At 36.1% G+C, this 21,900-nt stretch overlaps 1 protein-coding gene and 1 pseudogene across 1 annotated transcript in view; one reads left to right on the forward strand and one right to left on the reverse strand.

Moving 5' to 3' along the window:
* Nucleotides 1–21,900, forward strand: part of ALMS1 (ALMS1 centrosome and basal body associated protein) — a 223,335-nt gene that overhangs the window by 152,814 nt on the left and 48,621 nt on the right. Inside the window, exons 15-17 of the mRNA XM_072766940.1 lie at nt 4,974–5,144; nt 7,438–7,572; nt 10,714–10,884. Coding sequence (XP_072623041.1) covers nt 4,974–5,144; nt 7,438–7,572; nt 10,714–10,884 — 477 coding nt within the window. The remainder of the gene's footprint in view (nt 1–4,973; nt 5,145–7,437; nt 7,573–10,713; nt 10,885–21,900) is intronic.
* Nucleotides 8,953–10,552, reverse strand: LOC112916843 (aurora kinase A-like; annotated as a pseudogene).

Below are 21,900 nucleotides of genomic sequence, written 5' to 3' on the forward strand. Positions count from 1 at the left end.
AGTAGAGGGAACACATTCAAAGTCATTCCATGAAGCCAGTACTACCCTAATACCAAAGCAGGATAAAAACAATCTAAGAACAAAAAATTCTAGTTTGTCCATTTAAGTAGTCCTGCTCCAGCTTTCTTTTGACATCCATTTGCTTGGTAAAGTTTTCTCCAGCCCCTTACTTTCATTCAGCAGCTGTCTTTAGGTCTAAAATGAGTCTCTTTGTAGGTAACCGTCATACTTACTTGAAAAATTAATTTGAAGATTCACCCAGCTGAAGAGGTGGGTTAAAATGAAGTGTTCCAGAAAGAGTAATGAAGCAGTGCTAAAGGTGACCAGTGGTGAACTTTGAATCCAGTTTAACAGAACATTCGTCTAAATAGAAATTGTAGTTACAAGGTGAACAAAAATGTCAGAAGTTAATTTTAGGATGAAAAGCATGAAAACAAAAGCCAATTTACTTGTATTCTCTGTGTTTAATAGAAAAGACAAAGAGGATTTATTTTATTCAGGGTTTGGTAATCAAATAGGTTGTTAAAGTTCTTATAAAACTAATATGTTATCAAAAGCACAGGAAACAAAAGAAAAATTGGAATTTATGAAAAGTTAAAACTTACATATCAAAAAAACTATCAACAGACTAAAAAGATAATTCACAGAATTATAACAAAATGCAAATCATATCTGATAAGGGATTAATATTCAGAATGTATGAAGAACTCTTACAACTCAACAAGAGTCTAATTTTAAAATGGGCACAGGATCTGAATAGACATTTTTCCAAGAAAGATACACAAATGGCCAAAAAGAACATTAAAAGGTGCTATACGTCATTAGTCATGAAGGAAATGCAAATTGAAACCACAGTGAGATACCACTCCATATCCATTAGGATGGCTGTTATAAAACAGAAAATAACAAGGGTTGGTATAGGTATGGAGAAATTGCAACCCTTGTGTATTACTGGAGGGAATTTAAAAGGATGTAGCTACTACAGAGAGCCAGCATAGTGGTTACTGAAAAAAATTAAACATACAGGGGTATCTGGACTCAGTCAGTTAAGCATTGGACTCTTGATTTCAGCTCAGGTCATGAGATCAAGTGTCGCGTTGGGCTCGGTGCTGGGCATGGAGCCTGCTTAAGATTCTCTCCCTCTCCCTCTGTACCTCTGCACCCTTCCACTGTACACACACTCTCTCTTAAAAAAAAAAAAAAAGTTAAACATAGAATTACTATATGATCTAACATATACCCAAAAGAATTAAAAGCGAGGATTTGAACAGATATTTGTATGCTCATGTTCGTAGCAACATTATTTACAATAGTGAAAAAGCAAATAGAACTCAGTGTCTATCAGCTGATGAATAAATACATAAAATGTGATACATATATGCAGTGGAATATTATTCAGCCTTAAAAAGTGAAATTTGGCACATGCTACATTGCTGATGAACCCTGAAGATTTTGTGCTAAGTGAAATAAGCTGGTCACAAAGGGACAAATATTCTAAGATTTCACTTGTATGAGGTACCTAGAGTAGTCAAATTCATAGAGACAAAGTAAAACAGTGGTTACCAAGGGTTGAGGGGAGGAGGAAAAGGGAGTTATGTGTAATAGGTAGTTTCGGTTTGTGAAAATGTGTGAATTCTGGAGATACATGATATGATGGTTGCATATCAGTGTGAATGTACTTAAAGCCACTGAACTGTATACTTAAAAATGGCTAGAAGGGGAAATTATATGTATATTTTACCACAATAAAAAAAATGCTACCAGAAAAACCCTAATAGAATTTTAAAACTTGGTAACTATTTTGCAAAATAAAAGTGCAAGTGTTGTGGACACCTGGCTGGCTCAGTTGGTAAAGCATACAACTCTTGATCTTGGGGTTGTGGGTTCAAGTTCCATGTTGAATGTAGAGATTACTTAAAAATAAAATCTTTAAAAAAAAAAAAGTTCAAGAGTTGTATGCAGTCTGTATACTCAATGAACATATTATCATTATGGAATTTGAAATGGGTGATGGGAAACCTCTGTTCTCAAAGTTTACTATCTTCATTTGCCTTTTATAATAGTTTAAGCATCTTATCTTGATTCCCTGAGAATTATTCTAGAGTTAAAGTGTCTTTTTGTTACAACATGGCCTCTAAACACAAGCCAGGTACTTCATGAGGTGCTCAGAAGTAGGCACAGTGATTTGTTGCAAGCCAAAAGGAAAAAGTGCACTCTGGTGGATTAGTTGATCTGACAGGATGTCAATTTCAACATGGTCCCTTCTTAAGGAACCTTCCAGGGTAATTTCAACCCTATATGTTTTTTCATCTTATATACTGACTTTAAACTCTAGATTCCATTTAAAATTTATCTTGAATTGAATGGAAAAAAAAAACAGATATGAAACTATCTACATTGCAATCACAGTATATATTCATTCCAAAGCATCTAAAACCAAGGTTTGGTTGTTTGGGTTTTTTTCGTAAGGTGACAAAAGCTTTCAGTTCATGGTCATTTTTTCTTCAGCCAAGAAGGACGAAAGCTTTTACTGTGTTCCTGGCAGATACTATACTAGATGTTACATTTACAGAAATAAACAAGGTCCTAAAGATTATGGAGTATGTGGAATGTTGTTGCAGATAATAAATAAATAGACCACAAATAAGTACATAATTACAAATGATAAGTGTTAAGAAAATAAAGCAGTACGGAATGAGAATAATAAGAGTACCCATTTTTTTTAGGAGCTCCAAAAGGCCTTTCTAAGAAATAACTTTAGAGATGAGGTCTATAGGATAGAGATGGGCTAGGTAGCAAAGATTAGAGGATGACAGAATGGGCAAAGCTCCTGAAACAGGAAAGAGCTTGATACATTTCACAGATGAGAATGCAATGTGATTAGAGCACAATGGTGGTCTGATACTGTTAGATCCAAGATCATGCAGTGTTTTTGTAAACCATACTAAAACATTTGAATTTTATTCTTGTAGGCAACTGTGGTTTCCTTTACATTTGTAAAATGTATCTTCCAGCTAGATGGAGAACCACTTCATAGCTGGGAAGGCAGGGAGCCAAGATGGGAACTCTAGAAGTAGAAGCAAGGACACTAGTTAGTTAATAAGCTATTGACTGTAAACAGAGGTGTACACAATTAAGGTTGTATGCAAGAGTGCCACATAGAAGGTGGCAATATTAACATTTTATAAACATATACTGTTTTTTATGAAAATACGCAGGTGAGCATGAAGGTTCCGGATATCCAGTTAGAATTCTAGATCAATGTTAGCCCTCTTCTTGCCCCAAACAAAAATCTATACTTATACATTCTGCAGCTGCATGTGGCTACACTGTCTTTCAGTTGCCTTTCAGCTCCACTGACTTGATTCTCTTGTTCATCCACCCCTGCTCTCAGGGGTTTATTGTTTGACACCTGACTACGAACCTGACACAGTCACCTGTCTTGGAGAACAAAGGGTGGTGGTGAAGAGTTTGAATGTGTTTGCTGCTGGTGGTGTGTGTTCTTTGGTATCGAAGTATTTGTGAGGAATGATCCCCATGTATATTTGTTATGTTGTACCGTAATATATAATATCGGGGTTTTTTTTTTTAATTAAGAAGGGGACATATTTTTTCTTTTTTCTTCAAAAGATACTGTAAGAGATAGCTATGTCCTGAATGCTAGAATCCAGAACTCAAAAGAAAGGTCAGCTAAAGAAACATATATGTTGGCCATTATGTAGATAGTGTTCCATCTATTGGTTCACCCAGGAAGAGAAAGGGGTTCTGACTCCTTGAAGAACTCTAGCATTTGGCAGTTTGGTAGAAGAAGGGTGTTAAGGATTTGCCAGAGAGATGGGGAGTGAATAAGAAAAAGTGATGTCACAGAAGCTGAGAAAAAGCCCAATTTAATCTATCTATGCATATGACCCAGCAGGCTTAGTAGGATCCTTGCAATCTGTCCTTAAAAATCCTTCATGACTTACTTATATTTGCACTATATTGATGAGACTAATATGCAGATCTATTGCTGTATATATTTTAGGCGCTCAGAAATGTTCTTTACTTCTTTTATATGGCATGGATAAACTTCTCTTACCAGTGGACATAGGAATATTGAAATGTATTTTTTTTTTTTTTTATGATAGTCACAGAGAGAGAGAGAGAGGCAGAGACACAGGCAGAGGGAGAAGCGGGCTCCATGCACCGGGAGCCCGATGTGGGATTCGATCCCGGGTCTCCAGGATCGCACCCTGGGCCAAAGGCAGGCGCCAAACCGCTGCGCCACTCAGGGATCCCCTTGAAATGTATTTTAAAAGAAAATAAAATTACTTTCAAATCTTGTAGTTCTTTATCACGTAAGACTTTCAATGTTTTGTATCTTGTATTGTCAGATAATCTTCCTAAAACATAGCTGATTATATTTTCCCTTTACTAAAAAATTTTAATGATGTTGCATTTCATATACGATAAAATTTGTACTCTTTAACTTGGGATTCCATGGTCTGCTGAATTTTGTCCCAAATAGTTATTTTTTAATATTACCTACTGCTTTCTTTAATGTATTCTATGATCGGCCTGACTGCAAAGTGACCACTATTCTTATATACTCTTTGCTTCCCTGCCTCCTTGTCTTTGCTCAGTGCTTCACTGGTACCTAAAATGTCTTTCTTCTTTCCTTGGCATATTTCAGAAAGCCTGCTTATTTTCCACATGACAGTCTATATTTTCCTCTCTGAACTAGAAATTGTCTCTCTTCTGAACTGATACTCTCCTTGATCTATCCTCTGTCACTTGCTTCTCTACTATGTACTGTTGCAGTTTATTGTACATGTCTGACAGCCTAAACCTGACTGACATCGCCTCCTGATTACACTATGACACTCCTATTGCAGTACCTTTAATAGAAGTGGTTTAAGAGGTAAACTTTTTGTCTTTCTTCAACTTCACGTCTATATTTGTGTTAATTGGACTACTTTCCCACCCTTCCGCAGGATCCAATGATGCTATTGCTCCAGACTTCCCAGCAGAAGTGCTAGGCACAAGGGATGATGACCTCACAGTCCCTGCTAACATTAAACATAAAGAGGGGATCTACAGTAAGAGGGTGGTGCCTAAGGCATCCTTGTTAGTAGGGCGAAAAACCCCTCAGAAAGATAATGCAGGTAACTGAATTGGCTTTGTATATTTTGTGACCTTTTTCCTTTGACCCAAATGAGAATATTGTCCAGCCTTTATCTTTTTTCTGGTGTTAGACAAACTTTTTTCTGTTAGCTGTTTTATTGGTTATCAACAAGAAGGTAAAATATTTACAAAATCTTTTAAAACACTTCACAGATTTTTTTTTTTTAAGGATTTTATTTATTTATTTGACAGAGAAAGCCACAGAGCACAAGGAGAGGGAACAGCAGCAGAGAGAACAATAGAGGGAGAGAGAGAAGCAGGCTCCCCGCCAAGCAGGGAGCCTGATCCGAGGTTTGATCCCAGGACCCTGGGACTACAATCCTGGCCAAAGGCAGATGCTTAACTAAGCCACCCATGCACCCAACAGATTTCTTGAAACTATAAACTTTATTTTCACTATGGGAAGTAAAATATACTGCAACTTTTGAAGTGAAATAATATCCAATCAGGAATGTTTTAGAAACTGAAATTCATAGAAAATCTTGATTAAATTTGCTTCATGAATTCATCTGATGGTGCAAACTACTGTTTTCATATATTGGATTCTGCAGGAACATATATGGCTCACATGGTGTTTTAAATTTTCTTAACATTTTGCTGCCAACATTTAAAAATAAGATTTTGGACTTCCTTGAAAAATCAGAATATCTGGTTGCACTCAGCTTGCATTCCTCCATGGCAGTAACCACCTGCCCCTGTCACATGGTTGATCTGTGCAGAGAGGATGTACATTCTTGTGTTTGCTTCAAGTTCCCACACTTCTCAGCCATTCTGCTTCATTCATCTACCTTATCTGTCCGGTCACTGTGGGTATTTGAGTTTTCAACCTTATCCCCAGATAGAGGCCCTACTGCTTAATAAAAGCTTTTAATCTTTAGAGACCCACTTGACTTTTTTCCTCAGCATCCCTGCATTGTACTTCTTTAGTTGGTACATGGTTGCATTTATTAAATAGAGACTCCAGTGGCCACTGAAAATTCTACATGTATAACTGCCTGTGTTGCTTTATTCCATTAAGGGTTTTTATTCCTATGCATAGCTATTAGCTAAATAGGTGCTGCTGATCCTAGGGCAGTTTTTAAACATGGATAATTCTGTGTTCTAGTTTGGGCACATATTGTTGATTTAATGCATGCAATAAGGCAAAAAAATTCAGAAACGTCCTTGAGATTGATAAAGTCTAAATTCAGCATAAGGGTTGCTACTAAAATGACAAAATGGCATCTGACACTTTATACAGGAAATTGTATCTGTAATGCTTTATTTCTTAAGCTCTCTGGTTGACACACTATGTTATATCTTTAGTAATCTCTACTGCTTTTCTGATTTCTTTGTTGAAAAGTATTCATATTAAGCAATGAGATGAATCTCTTGAACCCATTGTAAAAAGATATGACCATTATTAACTGTTATCCTAGTTGTTTTATTGGTGATTTTTAATATATTTAGTTACATTATTTTACACTTGAATTTTCTCATATAATAAGAAAAAAAAAGAGCTGATTTTAAAATACCAGTAAAGGGCTCCTGGGTAGCTCAGTCAGTGAAGTGTCTGACTTTGGCTTGGGTCATGATCGTAGGGTCCTGGGATAGAGCTTGGCATTGGATTCCTTGCTCAGCTGGGAGCCTGCTTCTCACTCTCGCTCTGGCTACCACTCCCTCTACTTGTGCTCTCTCTCTCTGTCAAATAAATAAAATCTTAAAAAAAAAAAAAACCAATGAGATAGATAAATCTCTAGCAAGTATGACCAAGAAAAATAGAAAGTAGAAAGTGTTAGGCAATTTTAAAAGGACATAATTTCAGGAGGTTTTTAAAAATCATAAGACTATTATATATAAAATCTATGTGGTACAGATGCTTTCCTAGGATTATATGAAATATCAAATTGGCTCAATAAATGACAAAAACTTTGAATAAACCGTAGAACTCAAAGGAATTGTTCAAATCCACTTTTGCCCTTTGAAAAAGATAACTGATTTTTTTGAAACTATTGTGTCAAGCCAGTAAAGAACAAATTTCATTTAAAATGACATTTTATTTAAACCATCATTGTACCCAGAAAAATGTGAAAAGCTTTCCAATTCATGTTGTAAACCCACCATAACTGTCACAGCTTAAAAGCTGTGGTGGGGCCTAAAAAATGCTTTCTTTCCTTAACATAAAAAGAAGTTTGGGGGTTTGTCTGGACCATGTTTTTTGAGGTAAAGGTTAGTTGCCTATTGTGTAGGTTGTCTTCTCCTTCTCTGTGGAATTACATGATGCCATTATTCCAGATGCCCAAGTTCAGGTTTCCATCACTGAAGATGAGAACCTCTCAGACAAAAACCAGAAAAAGGAAATCTACACTAAAAAGACAGTGACTAAGGCTGCCCAACCTGAAGAAGAATCTTTGCAGAAAGCCTCTAAAGGTAACTTAACTGGACTATCTGTGTATTATTTTTTTTCTGGCTTTCTAAAATGAGTATAAACAGAAAAGTATTCTCTGTTCTTTACTATCTTTAACCTTTGTCTTGCTCATATGAGAAATAGAATATAGTTGTAATTTTATTGCTATGGATTGGCAGGTAAAATTAACATGTTTAAAGCTCTTTAAGACATTTCTGGAGAACTTTGTGATTATGATACACAAGTTAATCTCATTGCCAGAAATTCACATAATAGACTTTCCTGATTAAAAAAAAAAAAAAAAAAAACTTTACTGATAAAATTTACTTCTTAAGTACCTATGTAGTTAACTTCAATGGGATTATGCTGATTAAAAATGCCTATAATAGCATGTTAAAGTTAGGATTTGTTTTGGCTCTGAGAGATGAAAACAAAAACAAAATAACATTGGCTTAAAGAAGACAGGAAATTATTTCTCTTTTTGTAAAAATCCAGATGTGGACTCTAGCGTATCAAGGAACAAAGCTCTTTCTCTCCTGTTGCTCTAACATTTTTAGCCTCCATTCTTATGCAGTCGCCATCAGGCCTGTATTCCAGCCAACAGAAAGGAAGACTGGGAAAGAAAAAAGTATATTCCAAAAGTTACGTGTACCATTCCCCTTCCACTGTATTGGACAGTCTTAGTCACACGTCAACACCAACCTGTGATATAATCTCTATTCTGGTAACCATATGCCTAATGAAGTCAAGGTTCTTTCTTTCTTTTTTTTTTTTTTTATACAGAAAAAATACAGAATCTTCATTTTTCACATGTGAAAGAAAGAATCTGTTCATTCTGACAACTTTAACAGGCTTGGCCACCCAGTGTGTTATACACACTCTTTGGAAGGGTATTGGAGTGAAGTGGTCACTTTCCCCCATCAGACCCCGGCTTCATTTTCCACAAGGATGCCTTATTCAGAACAGCTTGTGGGGTGGCTGCAATTGAATCTCACCTCCAGACTATGAAACCAGCATTGTTAGCACAAGTTTTATGGCTTCTTTCATTTCAGAATGTCATGTTTACTGAAGTGAAACTTTTGAAGTAGGAAGGCCAAAGTACTGCCTGCTCAGTAAAACAAAACAAAACAAAACGAAAACCACTCTGTAGTGCTCTAGATTGCAGGCAGGCAGTCAGTAGTAAGATAAGTGTCAGTAGCCTGTTCCTGACAGATTATACAGCAGCTGTGGCTCAGAGATTTCTCTCCGTGCAAGATTTTTTTTTAAGAATTTATTTATTTTTTTCAAATCATCTCTATACCCAGTGTGCTGCTGGGACTTGCAACCCTGAGATCAAGAGTCACATGCTCTACTGACTGAGCCAGCCAGGCACTCTGCCCTATAAGGTTCAAAATATTGAAAGTTCAAAGTTTGGCAGCTAGTTGGTTTTGATAGTTTGCTATGATCTAGGGGTATTTGGGCACTTCTTTGAGAATCAGCCTTTAGCTAGGGTTATGCTTCAGCTGTCTTGAAAAGAAGTCCCTGTCTCCCTCTCATACAAAGTCCAGGAATAGGAATACAACCCAGGATAATTTTTATACATCTCTTGGTAAGTGCTTACCTCAAAAGGAGGCTTCCCAACTAGAAATTTATGGCAAAGAACCCCAAGGCTCCAGAGCATCTCAGCACACATTCAGCCTTTAATCATCTCAGGGGGCAAATAATCCAGAGTGCTATAGTAGGTAGAATGGGAAGATGAGGACGTATACCAACTACTCAAAATCTGTAATCTTAAACTCTCTAATTGACTCAAGGAACAGGTTCACTGGTTCAATGTCTTCATGGATAACTCTTTGAATGAAAGTAAGACAAGGCATTTGCCAGTCCTATGACATAAGAGTAGCAGTCTTCTCGTCAAAACGAGAGTTTGTGAAGTTCTCCATAGACAGGTCCAAGGGGTGCATATTCTAGAATTAAGTAAACTGGTAGCATCATAGTAGTAACCATACATACTGAAAATATTTGGATATTTAAGGTGGGATTGGGTTTCTACTTCTCAGCTAATGCTTACCTCTTACTTTCTCCAGTTGAGCCTTAAGTAATATTTTAAGAGCCAGGATAAACTTGCTTTGTTTTTCTCTCCCCAAATAAGCATTATCAAAATTTCTTTTATCCAGCAGCCAACCAATTAAAATCTTCCAAAGCCCATTGTTTTTTTTTAATTCTTCATTTCTGTTTGATACCAGTTCCTTTTCAGAACTTCTTCTAAGGGATGATGGCTAAGGCTGCTCTTTGGGGTATTATTCAGTGATCTAGGGACACTGGTTGCCTACCATTACCTCTGCTTCAGATTCTGAACCAATTAATGGCTGGAAACAAGATTTTGTGCTCATGAAGGGAGGCATTTGAAGGACACAAGATCTCCTCGATCTGTCCACTCTATTGTCAGGGTTTTATTTTAGAAGCTAGAATAAGGGATTTCAGAGGACAGCTGGTAGTCTCTGACACAATTGTAAATAGAAACATTTTGGAGTATAATTAGCCACTTCTCTTTTTTTGTGTATTGCTTTTTTTCACAAGTTATGTTGTATTCTGGGCAACACTTCAAAATTTTACCCCCCTTTTTGCTGTTACTAAATGAGTGTTCTAGAAACAGACTATGTTAATCTCATAATCAGAAAGTTTTCATTACCCTTAAGAATAAATTCTGAACTCTTTTAGCACAGTCTTTCCAAATAATAAAATCAGCTCCCAAACAACTTTTTAGGCACCTCTTCCTTATATATTCTTTACTCAAATAAACCATATATTTGCTCTGTTTCTTCGATGTTCAGTTGCTTTCCTGACTTTCTTGTTTTCATATATAGTTATCTTTGCCTAAATTGCCTTTCTCTTTGTCTCACTGTGTATCCCAGCTTAGCTAACTTCTAACATCCAGATCAGTTGTTTCTTTACCCTAGAGTTCTTTTCATGATCCTCCTAACCAGAAGTAGTTTCTCCCTTTTTGAGTACATACATTTCCATCATCTGTCTTTCTCTTATGCTGTAATTCTTTTATTTTCTATACCATCGTTATCTTCAATACCAGTTACAGTGCCTTCTTACATATTAGATGCTTGAGAAGTTTTTAAAAATATTTTTTGTCAACCTTCTATCTGGATATTGTGTTAATTTACCCCTCTTAGGTTCCAGCGATGCTGCTGCTGCAGAGCACTCAGCTCGACTACAAGACATAAAGCTTGAAAGTCTGCCAGACACTAAAGCCATTAAACAGAAAGAGGAGATCCTTAATAAGAGGACATTTCCTAAGGAAGCCTGGAAAGAAGATAAGGAATCCTTGCAGATAGATATTGCAGGTAATGGGATTGGGGTGTAAGGGGAAGGAGAGAAGAGTTTGAGGGGGATTGGGGTGTCAGGGGGAAGGGAAGAAGAGTATGAGGGGGGAGTGACAGAGAATAAGAGAGAGACAGGCCTGTGTGTGTGTTTCCATTTTATTTATTTAAAGATTTATTTATTTGAGAGAGAGAATGGGAGCAGGGGGAGGGGCAGAGGGAGAAGGAGAGAGAATCCTCAAGCAGATTCCCTGCTGAGAATGGAGTCCAATGTGGGATTCAATTTAAGGACTGAGATCCTTAAATGCTGAGATCATGACCTGAGCTGAAATCTAGAGTCAGGTGCTCAACTGACTGAGCCACACAGGCACCCCTCATTTTATTCTGATATAACATTGCAACATTGCCTCACAAATTTAGAGTTTCACTCCTCCTCTTCTCCTAATTCTTCTTCTTCTTCTTCTCCTTCTCCTTCTTCTTCTGTATCACTTCATTATGTAAAATAATTGTTACTTCTGGGGAAAGGTATTATAAATTTAGAAATAGGATTACAAATAAATACTTCAGGGCAGCTCCCGTGGCTCAGCAGTTTAGCGCTGCCTTCAACCCAGGGCGTGATCCTGGAGACCTGGGATCCGGTCCCACGTCAGGATCCCTGTATGGAGCCTTCTCCCTCTACCTGTGTCTTTGCCTCTCTCTCTCTCTCCTTTCTGTGTATTCTCATGAATAAATAAAATCTTAAAAAAAAATAAATACTTCAGGCTGGCAGTAATAGAAGTATCATGTTTCAGTACTGAAACAGGGGAAAACCTAAAATTTGAAGGCATTCCAGAAGACTGTAGTAAAGACAGAAAGAGCCACAATACAAACATTTTAAAAATTATAGTAAAAGAGTCGAGATTAGATCTGTTTATGTTTACCCATGGCCCCCTATTTCTAACATGAAAGAACATATAGAACATAAGTCATTACTACCTACCTGTCAAACTTTACCTCTTAGAGGAAGATAAAATATACCCAGATAAGGAAAGAAAGGAGTCAAGGCGTTAATCTATCCATATTGTATTTTGAAAATAGTCCAGATGCAGTTACTCACATCAAGATTAATAGATAAGATAACATATAAATGATTTTCCACAGGGTGCCAAGACTACACAGTGGGGAAAGTAGAGTCTCTTCAACAAATTGTGTTAGAAAACTGGATATCCACATGCAAAGGAATGAAGTCGAACCCTTACTTTTTATCATATATAAAACTTAACTCAAAAATGGATCAAAGATCCAAATATAAGAGCTAAGTCTAAAACTCTTAGAAGGAAACAAGGGAAAAGTTTCATGACATTGGATTTGGCAAGGATTTCGTGGATATGACACCAAAAGCATAGGCAACAAAAGCAAAAATAAATAAATTATATTACTCAGAATTAAAAACTGCATTAAAGGGTCAGCCCCGGTGGCCCAGTGGTTTAGCACCGTCTTCGGCCTAGGGTGTGATCCTGGAGACCCGGGATCAATCCTGCATCGGGCTCCCTGCATGGAGCCTGCTTCTCCCTCTGCCTGTGTCTCTGCCTCGCTCTCTCTCTGTCATGAATAAATAAATAAAATCTAAAAAAAAAAAAAAACTGCATTAAAGGACACAACAGGGTGAAAAGATAATGATAATTGGTTAATATCCAGACCATATATGGAACTTCCATAATTCAGCAGCAAAGAAACCCAGTTTAAAAATGGGCAAAGGAAAAGAAAAAAAATGGGCAAAGGACTTGAATAGACAGTTCTCCTAAGAAGATATATGAATAGCCAACAAGCATAGGAAAAGATGCTTGAAATCACTAATCATCAGAGAAAGGCAAATCACAAACCATAATGGGATATCACTTCACACTAATTGGGATATGAACAAAAAGAATAGAAAGTAACAATTGTCCCAATGATGCAGAGAAACTGGAACCCTTGTGCACTGTTGGTATGAATATAAAATGTTGTAGCCATTATGGAAAATAGTATCAAGATTCCTCAAAGAATTACAAATAGAATTATCACGATTCAGCAATCCCAGTTCTGGGTATATATCCAAAATAATTCAAGGCAGTATCTTAGATCTCCATTCTCATGTTCATCACAGCATTATTTACACTTAATCCAATTCCGGAAACAGCCCATATGTCCATCAACAGATGAATGGTTAAAGAAAATGTGGTACATACATCCAAAGAATATTATGTAACCTTGAAAATGAAGACAATCCTGTCACATGCTGCAATATAGATAAACTCAAGGACATTGTGCTAAGTGAAATAAGCCAACACAAAAGGACAATACTGTATATCTCACTTATATGAAGTACCTAAAGTAGTTAGAATTATAGAAATGTAGAAAATTATTTGCCCATGGTTGGTAGAGAGGAGGCAGGAAGAATTGGTGTTTAGTTGATATGGAGTGTTAATATTGCAATATGAAGATGTTCTAGAGATCTGTTGCACAACAATGAGAATATACTTAACACTACGAACTATATACTTAAAAATGATTAAGATGGTAAATGTTTTATATATATTTTTTACCACAATAAAAGAAATGTATAAGATGGAAAAACAGAATTACAACTCTGCAGTGGGTAGTGTAGGAGACATAACTTGGAAAAGAAAAGTAGAACTATAATCTGTAAAAGCATATTCTAGAAGACACGAAATTTTTTCCTACATATTATACACTATAAATAATTATAGAAAATGTGAAATGTCTTAAAGTTTAGATAATAGGGCAGCCCTGGTGGCCCAGCGGTTTAGCACCGTCTTCAGCCGGGGTGTGATCCTGGAGACCCGGGATCGAATCCCAGGTCAGGCTCCCTGCATGGAGCCTGCTTCTCCCTCTGCCTGTGTCTCTGCCTCTCTCTCTCTCTCTCTCCCCCTGTGTCTGTCATGAATAAATAATAAATAATCTTTTTTTAAAAAGTTTAGATAATAAGAGGTAAGAAGATTTAAGGGATCAGAGAACAAATTGAAGGAAAAGAATTGTAAAAAGAAAAAGGAGGGGCAGCCCAGGTGTCTCAGCGGTTTAGCGCCACCTTTGGTCCAGGACCTGATCCTGGAGACCCGGGATGGAGTTCCCAAGTCGGGCTCCCTGCATGGAGCCTGCTTCTTCCTCTGCCTGTGTCTCTGCCTCTCTCTTTCTCTCTGTGTCTCTCATGAATAAATAAATAAAATCTTAAAAAAAAAAAAAAGAAAAGAAAAGAAAAAGGAGATGGAGGCTATTAGAAAAAATAATTTGGGGATCCCTGGGTGACTCCGGTTTAGTGCCTACCTTTGGCCCAGGGTGAGATCCTGGAGACCCGGGATCAAGTCCCACATCAGGCTCCCTACATGGAGCCTGCTTCTCCCTCTGCCTGTGTCTCTGCCTCTCTCTTTCTCTCTGTGTCTTTCATGAATGAATATATAAATAAAATCTTTAAAAAATAATAATAATTTGACGAATGACTGGAAATCTAGCACAATGATATCTGTTAGTGTCTCCAAAGAAGATAACAAAAATAATAAGATATACAAAGAAAACTGAACCTACAATTTAAAAGGACAAACTTAGGGATGCCAGAGTGTCTCAGCAGTTAAGCATCTGCCTTTGGCTCAGGACATGATCCCAGAGTCCTGGGATCAAGTCCCACATCGGGCTCCCCACGGGGAGTCTGCTTCTCCCTCTGCCTGTGTTTTGACGCTCTCTCTGTGTCTCTCATGAATAAAAAAATCTTTTAAAAAATAAAAATTTTAAAAATAATAAAAGGATATACCTAGTCCTAGAGAAAATTTATATGGTAATAATCAACACCAAGACATATGTTGGTAATAGTAGTGAACGTCAAAGAAAAAGGGTACATTGTACAGGCATCCACACAGAAAAAGCAAGGCAAAAAGACAAAAAGAAAAATCAGCAAGTAGACAGGCAGAAGAAAGGCAGGCTGAAAGATGTATAAGTGAACTATTTTCATCTTTAAAAATAAATCAAGAAATACATGGTAAGTTACAGCATATAAGATTATAAAAGTTATTTCTAAAACTATAAAACATCTAAAATATTTAGAAAAATGGAGTAACAAGAGAGTAAAGGAAGGAGAAAAGAAAAAAATACATTTGTAAAAGAAGAAAAAATACCATAAAATAGAGAATGGAGAGCATGTAAGACTACATAAACATTGGAGTGCCTGGGTGGCTCAGTCGGTTGGTTAAATCTCCAACCTTTGATCTCAGCTGAATTCTTGATCTCACAGTTCTGAGTTTAAGCGCCACATTGGATTCTGCTCTGGGGATGGAGCCTATTAGAAGAAAACAAAACAAAAAGTATATATATTTATGGGATAAATTCATCTATTAAAATAATCTCAGATTAGGTTAAAAAACAGACTTGGTTCCATGCTATATAGCAAACACATTAAAAACAAAATGACAGAATGGTTGAAAATGAAAGGAAAACTTATAGACATCTCAAAAAGAAATTTGGAAACATGATATTAATATAGACAACACCCAAAGTGTTGGAATCAAGGAGGAATATTTTTAAACTGATTTGCAATCCATAATGAGGCTACACTACATATATCTTTAACCATGAAATAGCATAAAAATATGTATAAAATGAAAAGGTCCTTAAGAAGGGAGAGGGAACTTTGCTTGGGGGTAGAGGAATTCGGATCAGACCATAAACTAACAAAACTCTAGAGAATTTTCAAGGAGAAATGGACAATACAGAGTAAGAGAGAGGTTGAATACACATGCTATGTCATGAGAAATCATAGAAATGAAATTTTTTATAAAAAGCATAGTTTATAATATCTGGGAATAATGCAAATTATGGGGTTCATCTAATAGATATGTATAAATGTATGTATGTATAAATGTATGCTTTAAAAAATATATTTTTTTAAGATTTTATTTATTCACAAGAGACACAGAGAGAGAGGAAGAGACATAGGCAGAGGAAGAAGCAGGGTCCAAGCAGGGAGCCCGATGTGGGATTCGATCCTGGATCCCAGGGTCACGCCCTGAACGAAAGGCAGATGCTCAACCTTTGAGCCACTCAGGCATCCCAAAAAAATCTTTAAATAAAACTTCTGAAATGCCTATGGAACATTCTTTAAGAGCTTTACTGATATATAGTGCACATACTATACAATTCACTTATTTCAAGTGTACAATTCAATGGTTTTTACCCTATTCATAGGTATATACAACCAACCATCAACGCTTTTGATTTTAGAATGTTTTCATCACCTCAAGTACACACCCTGTAACCTTAGCTATCACCTTTCTACCCCCTCATTAATCCCCACTGACCTACTTTGTCTCTATACATTTCTCTTTCTGGACCTTAAATAATTAATTACATGGAATCATAAAATGTGGACTTTTGTGACTGGCTTCTATTAACTCAGCATGATGTTTTCAGGTTCATATAAGTTTTAACGTGTATCAATACTTTATTCATTTTAATGGCTGAATAATATTCCATTGTATGTATATGCTACATTTTGTCTATCCATTTGCCCATTAATGGACATTTGGGTGGTTTTTACCTTTTGGCTATTATGAATAATGCTTCTATATAAATATTCATATACAAGTTTTTATGTGGACATATGTTTTCATTTGTATATACCTAGGAGTTGAATTGCTGGGTTATGTGATAACTTTAAATTTCATCATTTAAAGAACTCTCAGACTGTTTGCCAAGGTGCTGCATTATTTTACATTTCCCACTAGCAGTGTATGAGAATTCTAGTTTCTTAACAACCTTGATAACATTTCTTATTGTCTGACTTTTTAAAAATTTCTTTTTACTTTTAAGAAAAAAAAATTTTATTTGAGAGAGAGAGAGCACCTGAGCACATGGGGAGGGGGGGCAGAGGGATAGGGAGAGAGAATCTCAGGCTGAGTGTGGAGCCAGACTCAAGACCTCATCCCATGTCCCTGAGATCGAGACCTGAGCTGAAACCAAGAGTTGAATGCTTACCCAACTGTGCCACCCAGGGGCCTCCTGACTTTTTGATTGTACCTGTTCTAGTGGGTACCAACTGGTATATCATTTTGCTATTGATTTGTATTTCCTTCATGACTAATGATGTTGAACATCTTTTGCTTATTGGTCAGTTATACATCTTCCTTTGAGAAATATCTATTCAGAACCTATTCAGATTTTAATTTGTGTTATTTCTCTTTTTATTGAGTTCTAAGTGTTATTTGTATAAAAAGATACAATTTTCTGTCAAAGTTGATTTTCAAACGTGTGGGTTGTCTTTTCACTTTCTTAATGATATCCTTTAAAGTGGAAAAGTTTTTAATTTTAATGAAGTCTATCTCTTTTTTTTTCTTTTGTTGCTCATGTTCTTGGTGTCATGCCTAACATCTTTTGCCGAATCCAGGGTCATGAAGATTTATCCCTGTGTTTTCTTCTAAAAGCTTTATAGTTTTAGTTGTACTTTTAGGTCTTTGATCCATTTTGAGTTAATTTTTGTATATGGTGCAGGGTAAGGGTCTAATTTAATTCTTTCCCATGTGGTTATCCAGTTGTTTCAGCACCATTTATTAAAAAGAATTCTTTCTTCATTAAATGGGCTTGGCACCCTTACAAAAATCAGTTGACCAAAGATGAATGATTTATTTCTGGGCTCTCAATTCTGTTCCATTGATCTATATGTCTATCCCTATGTCAGTGCCACACAATCTTGATAAAAAGCTTTGTAGTAAGATTTGAAATTAGGAAGTATGAGTCTTCCAACTTTGTCTTATTTTTCAGAATTATGTTGGCTATTTTGTTCCTTTAAAATTCCGTAAGAATTTTGGAAGCGGCTTGGCAGTTTCTACAGAGGTATCAACTAGGATTCTGGTAGGGATTGTGTTGAATCTGTGATCATTTTGAGAATTGTTGCCTTTTAAACAATGTTAAGTCTTCCAGTCCATAAACATGGATGTTTTCCATTTATATAGATCCTTAATTTCTTTCCATAATGTTTCATAGTTTTCAGAATAGAAGTTTTTCGTACTCCTTTTGTTAAGTTTCTTCCTAAGTAATTTTGTTTGATGCTGTTGTGAATGGAATGGTTTTCTTAATTTGTTTTTTTGTTAACTGCAGGTGTATAACAATATAATTGACTTATAAATATTTACCTCTTATCCTGCAACCATGGTAAACTCATTTTAATAGTTCTCATATAAATGTTTTATGTAGGGGAAGCCTAGGTAGCTCAGCGGTTTAGCGCCACCTTCAGCCCAGGGCGTGATCCTGAAGACCCAAGATCAAGTCCCATGTCAAGCTCCCTGCATGGGAGAATCTCTGCCTGTGTCTGTCTGTCTCTCTCCCTCCCTCTCTCTCTCTCTTTTTCTCTCTCTCTCTGTGTCTCCCATGAATAAATAAATAAAATCTTAATAAATAAATGTTTTATGTATTCTTTAGGGCTTTCTAGATACAAGATCTTGTCACCTGCAAATGTAGTTTTACTTCTTCCTCTGCAGTCTGCATGCCTTTCTTTTTTTTTTTTTTTTTTTTTTTAGATTACCTTGGCTAGCACCTCCAGTACCATGTTGAATAGCAGTGGCAAGAGTGGACATTCTAGTATGTTCCTGTATAGGGAACAGACATTCTGTCTTTAAACATGAGTATGGTTTTAGCTGTGGGTTTTTCATAGATGCCCTTTATCAAATTGAGAACGTTCCCCTCTATTCTTCGTTTGTTGAGTATTTTTATCAAGAAAGAGATCAGGGCGGAGAGGGTTGGATTTTGTTAAATGTCTTTTCTGTGTCTTTTGAGATAAAGTGAGTTTTGTGTTTTATTCTTTTGATTGATTTCTGGATATTGAACCAACCTTGTATTTGTGGGATAAATCTCACGTGACAAGTGTATAATATTTTTTATATGTTGCTAGATTTTAGTTTGCTGGTGTTTTGTTGAGGCTTTTTGTGTTCAAATTCATGAGAGATATCAGTCTGTAGTTTTCTTGTGATGTCTTTGTTGGGTTTTATTATAATGGTAACACTGGCCTCATAAAATGAATTGGGAAATGTTCCCTTTATGTTTTGGAAAAACTCGTGAAAAATTAGTTTTAATTCTTTTAATGTTTGGTAGAATTCAAGGGTGAAACTGTCTGAGCCTGGACTTCCCTTTGTAGGTAAGAAAATTACTACAGTAATTTCAATTTGGTTTCATTTTTTTTTTTCCTTTTTTATTATCTATTTCATTAGTTTCCACTCTGATTTTCATTATTTCCTTCCATTTGCTTTAGTTTTAGTTTGCTTTTTTTCTAATGCTTAAGGTAGAAGCTTAGAGTTTTTTTTACTTGAGATCTTTCTGCTTTCTTGTTATAGGCATTTTACAACCATCCTCTTAAGATTTAGCTGTATCTGGGACACCTGGGTGGCTCAGTGGTTGAGCGCCTGCCTTCCGCCCAAGGGCGTGATCCTGGAGTCCTGGGTTTGAGTCCCACATCAGGCTCCCTGCATAGAGCCTGCTTCTCTCTGTGTGTGTCTCTCATGAACAAATAAATATTAAAAAAAAAAAAAAAAAAAAAAGATTTAGCTGTATCTGGGGTGCCTGGGTGGCTCAGTCAATTAAGTGTCTGACTCTTGGTTTCTTCTCAGATCAATGATCTAGGGGTCATGGGATTGAGCCCTGCAGATTGGACTCCTCGCTAAATAGGTAGTCTGTTCTCTACCCCCACCCACACTCACCCCCGTGCACGCATGTGTCCTCTCAGTAAACAAATTAATAAATCTTAAAAAAAAAAGAAAAAGATTTAGCTGTAATCTCTTAAGTCCATTATCATTTATTTAAAGGATTTTCTGATTTTTCCTATATTTTCTTCTTCTTTAACCCAGAGGTTATTTTGGAAAGTTTTGTTCCCAAATCTTATTCTCCTATTGATTTCAAATTCCATTCTCTTACCGTTGGAGAACATACTTTGTATTATTCCTATCCTTTTAAATTTATTGAGGTTTGTTTTATGGCCTAGCAAGTGGTCTGTCCTGGCAATATTCCATAGGCATTTTAGAGGAATGTGCATTTTGCTGTTGTTAGATAGAATGTTCTATGGGTGAGTATTAGATCTAATTGGTTTATAGGGTTGTTCCAGTCTTCTATTCCTTGTTACTCTTCTGTCTAGTTGTTTTGTCCATTATTGAAAATGGAGTATGAAAAATGGAGCATTGTGGTCTCCAACTTTTTTTGTTGAATTGTCTTTCTCCTTTCTGTCAGTTTTTACTTCCTGTATTTCAGCGCCCAGTTATCAGGTAGATATGTTTATAATCCTTACATTTCCTCATGGATGATCTATTTCATTATGAAATATCCCTCTTTATCTCTAATAAAATTTTTATTTTAAAATATCTTTTAAAATATTTTTAAAATATTTTTCTGATATTCTGATATTAGTATAGCCATTTCAGCTTTTTCATGGTTGCTATTTGTATGATATGTTTTCCATCCTTACATTTTCAATCTGTTTGTATCTTTATATCTAAAATATGTCTCTTGTGATAGCTTATAGTTGGATCATGTTTTTGTTTAAAAACCTGTAACAATTTATGCCTTTTTATTGAATTGTTTAATCCATTCACATTTGTTATTATTGAAATAGTTGGATTTACATCTGCCATTTTACTTTTTGTTTTCTATATATCTATTCCTGGCAAGATGGTGGATTAGCTATCTTGAAAAACTCCTTTGAAAATAATTAGAATGCTAGATAAAAATATCAAAACTATCTTCTAACACTTAACAGAGTTGACATGACAGTTAAGCATATTCAGATCCCAAAGATAGAATGAAAGCAGGAACCCACCCTAGAGATAATTAAGCATTAAAGCAGACTGTCACCCTAAGGGTTTCAGCTGAATTCTGTAGATCTGGGGGCGGGGTAGGGGGGCTAATGTCTACATGAAGTTGGGAGCAAAATAAGAACTTAGGGCACACCCATAATGAAAAAGTCCTGCCTGAGTTTCCAGTAGGCTGCAATCTAAGTAAAAGAATAATTAAGAAATAAACACATCTGTGCAAAAGAGTAAAGCAAGGAAACTTATCTGTCTCCATCTTGGTAATGAGTTCAGGGAAAGAAGACAGTGGCAAAATCCTGAAATTTGTAACTGCATATCAACTCTCATACAGGTTTATAGTTGTGAATTTTGCATTGGTACAGTTTATTGGTGCATTGAACTACATGTGTATCTGAAAATACTTCAGCCTAGAATTTTATTTAAAATGGCCCTAGCTTTGTAGTGCCAACTCATACGCCAGGCTGAAGCAGATGCACATCTCTCTAGTGAAATTTCAACTAACACCTCAAAATATTCCCCCAAATACAAAACTCATAGGGACCATGAGTAAAAAAGCAGAAAGAATAAAATAAAAATGAAATGCAGAAATGAGACCCACAAAGACGTATGTTCAGGACTCCTTGGAAAAACAACTAACTCTATGATTGGAGCAGGAAATATAAAAGATGAGCCTGTAGCATCTTATAGTATGGAAAGTGAGGAGATCTCCTTATAGTGATGGAAGTATGTCAATGGGACACAAGAAATAAATAAACAGCTCCCAGTGACCAAAGTTGCAGCAATTTGAGAAATATAGTGGTATTGAATTATAACCAAAGTTTGAATATCCATGAGTCCATATTGATATAAATAAATGATTGAATGAATAAATAAATAAATGGGAGCAAATAGTTCTTCTGTGCAGAATTCCAGATGTATGAGTATGTTTGGAGAGTGTAGACACTCTCACCCTTAAGGGGCAGAGCATAATTCCTTTCTCTTTAAGAATGGATTGCTCATAGAAACTTCATTCCAAAAAGTTTAGCATAGGAAGGGAAAAGAGAGTAAGTTTATAGTGAAGAACCCTGACAAACATGACCTCAGCCACGTAGTCAAAGTCAACACCAAAGTCAACATGATAAGTCATGCTGATAGTGTGTACCCTTAATTTGCAATGAAAATGGCACCTTAAAGTCTTCCTCCCTAAAACCCATAACACGAGTTTAGTCTTGAAAAAAACATCAAAAAC

The sequence above is a fragment of the Vulpes vulpes genome, chromosome 8 (genome assembly GCF_048418805.1).
Source record: "Vulpes vulpes isolate BD-2025 chromosome 8, VulVul3, whole genome shotgun sequence".
NCBI lineage: Eukaryota > Metazoa > Chordata > Mammalia > Carnivora > Canidae > Vulpes > Vulpes vulpes.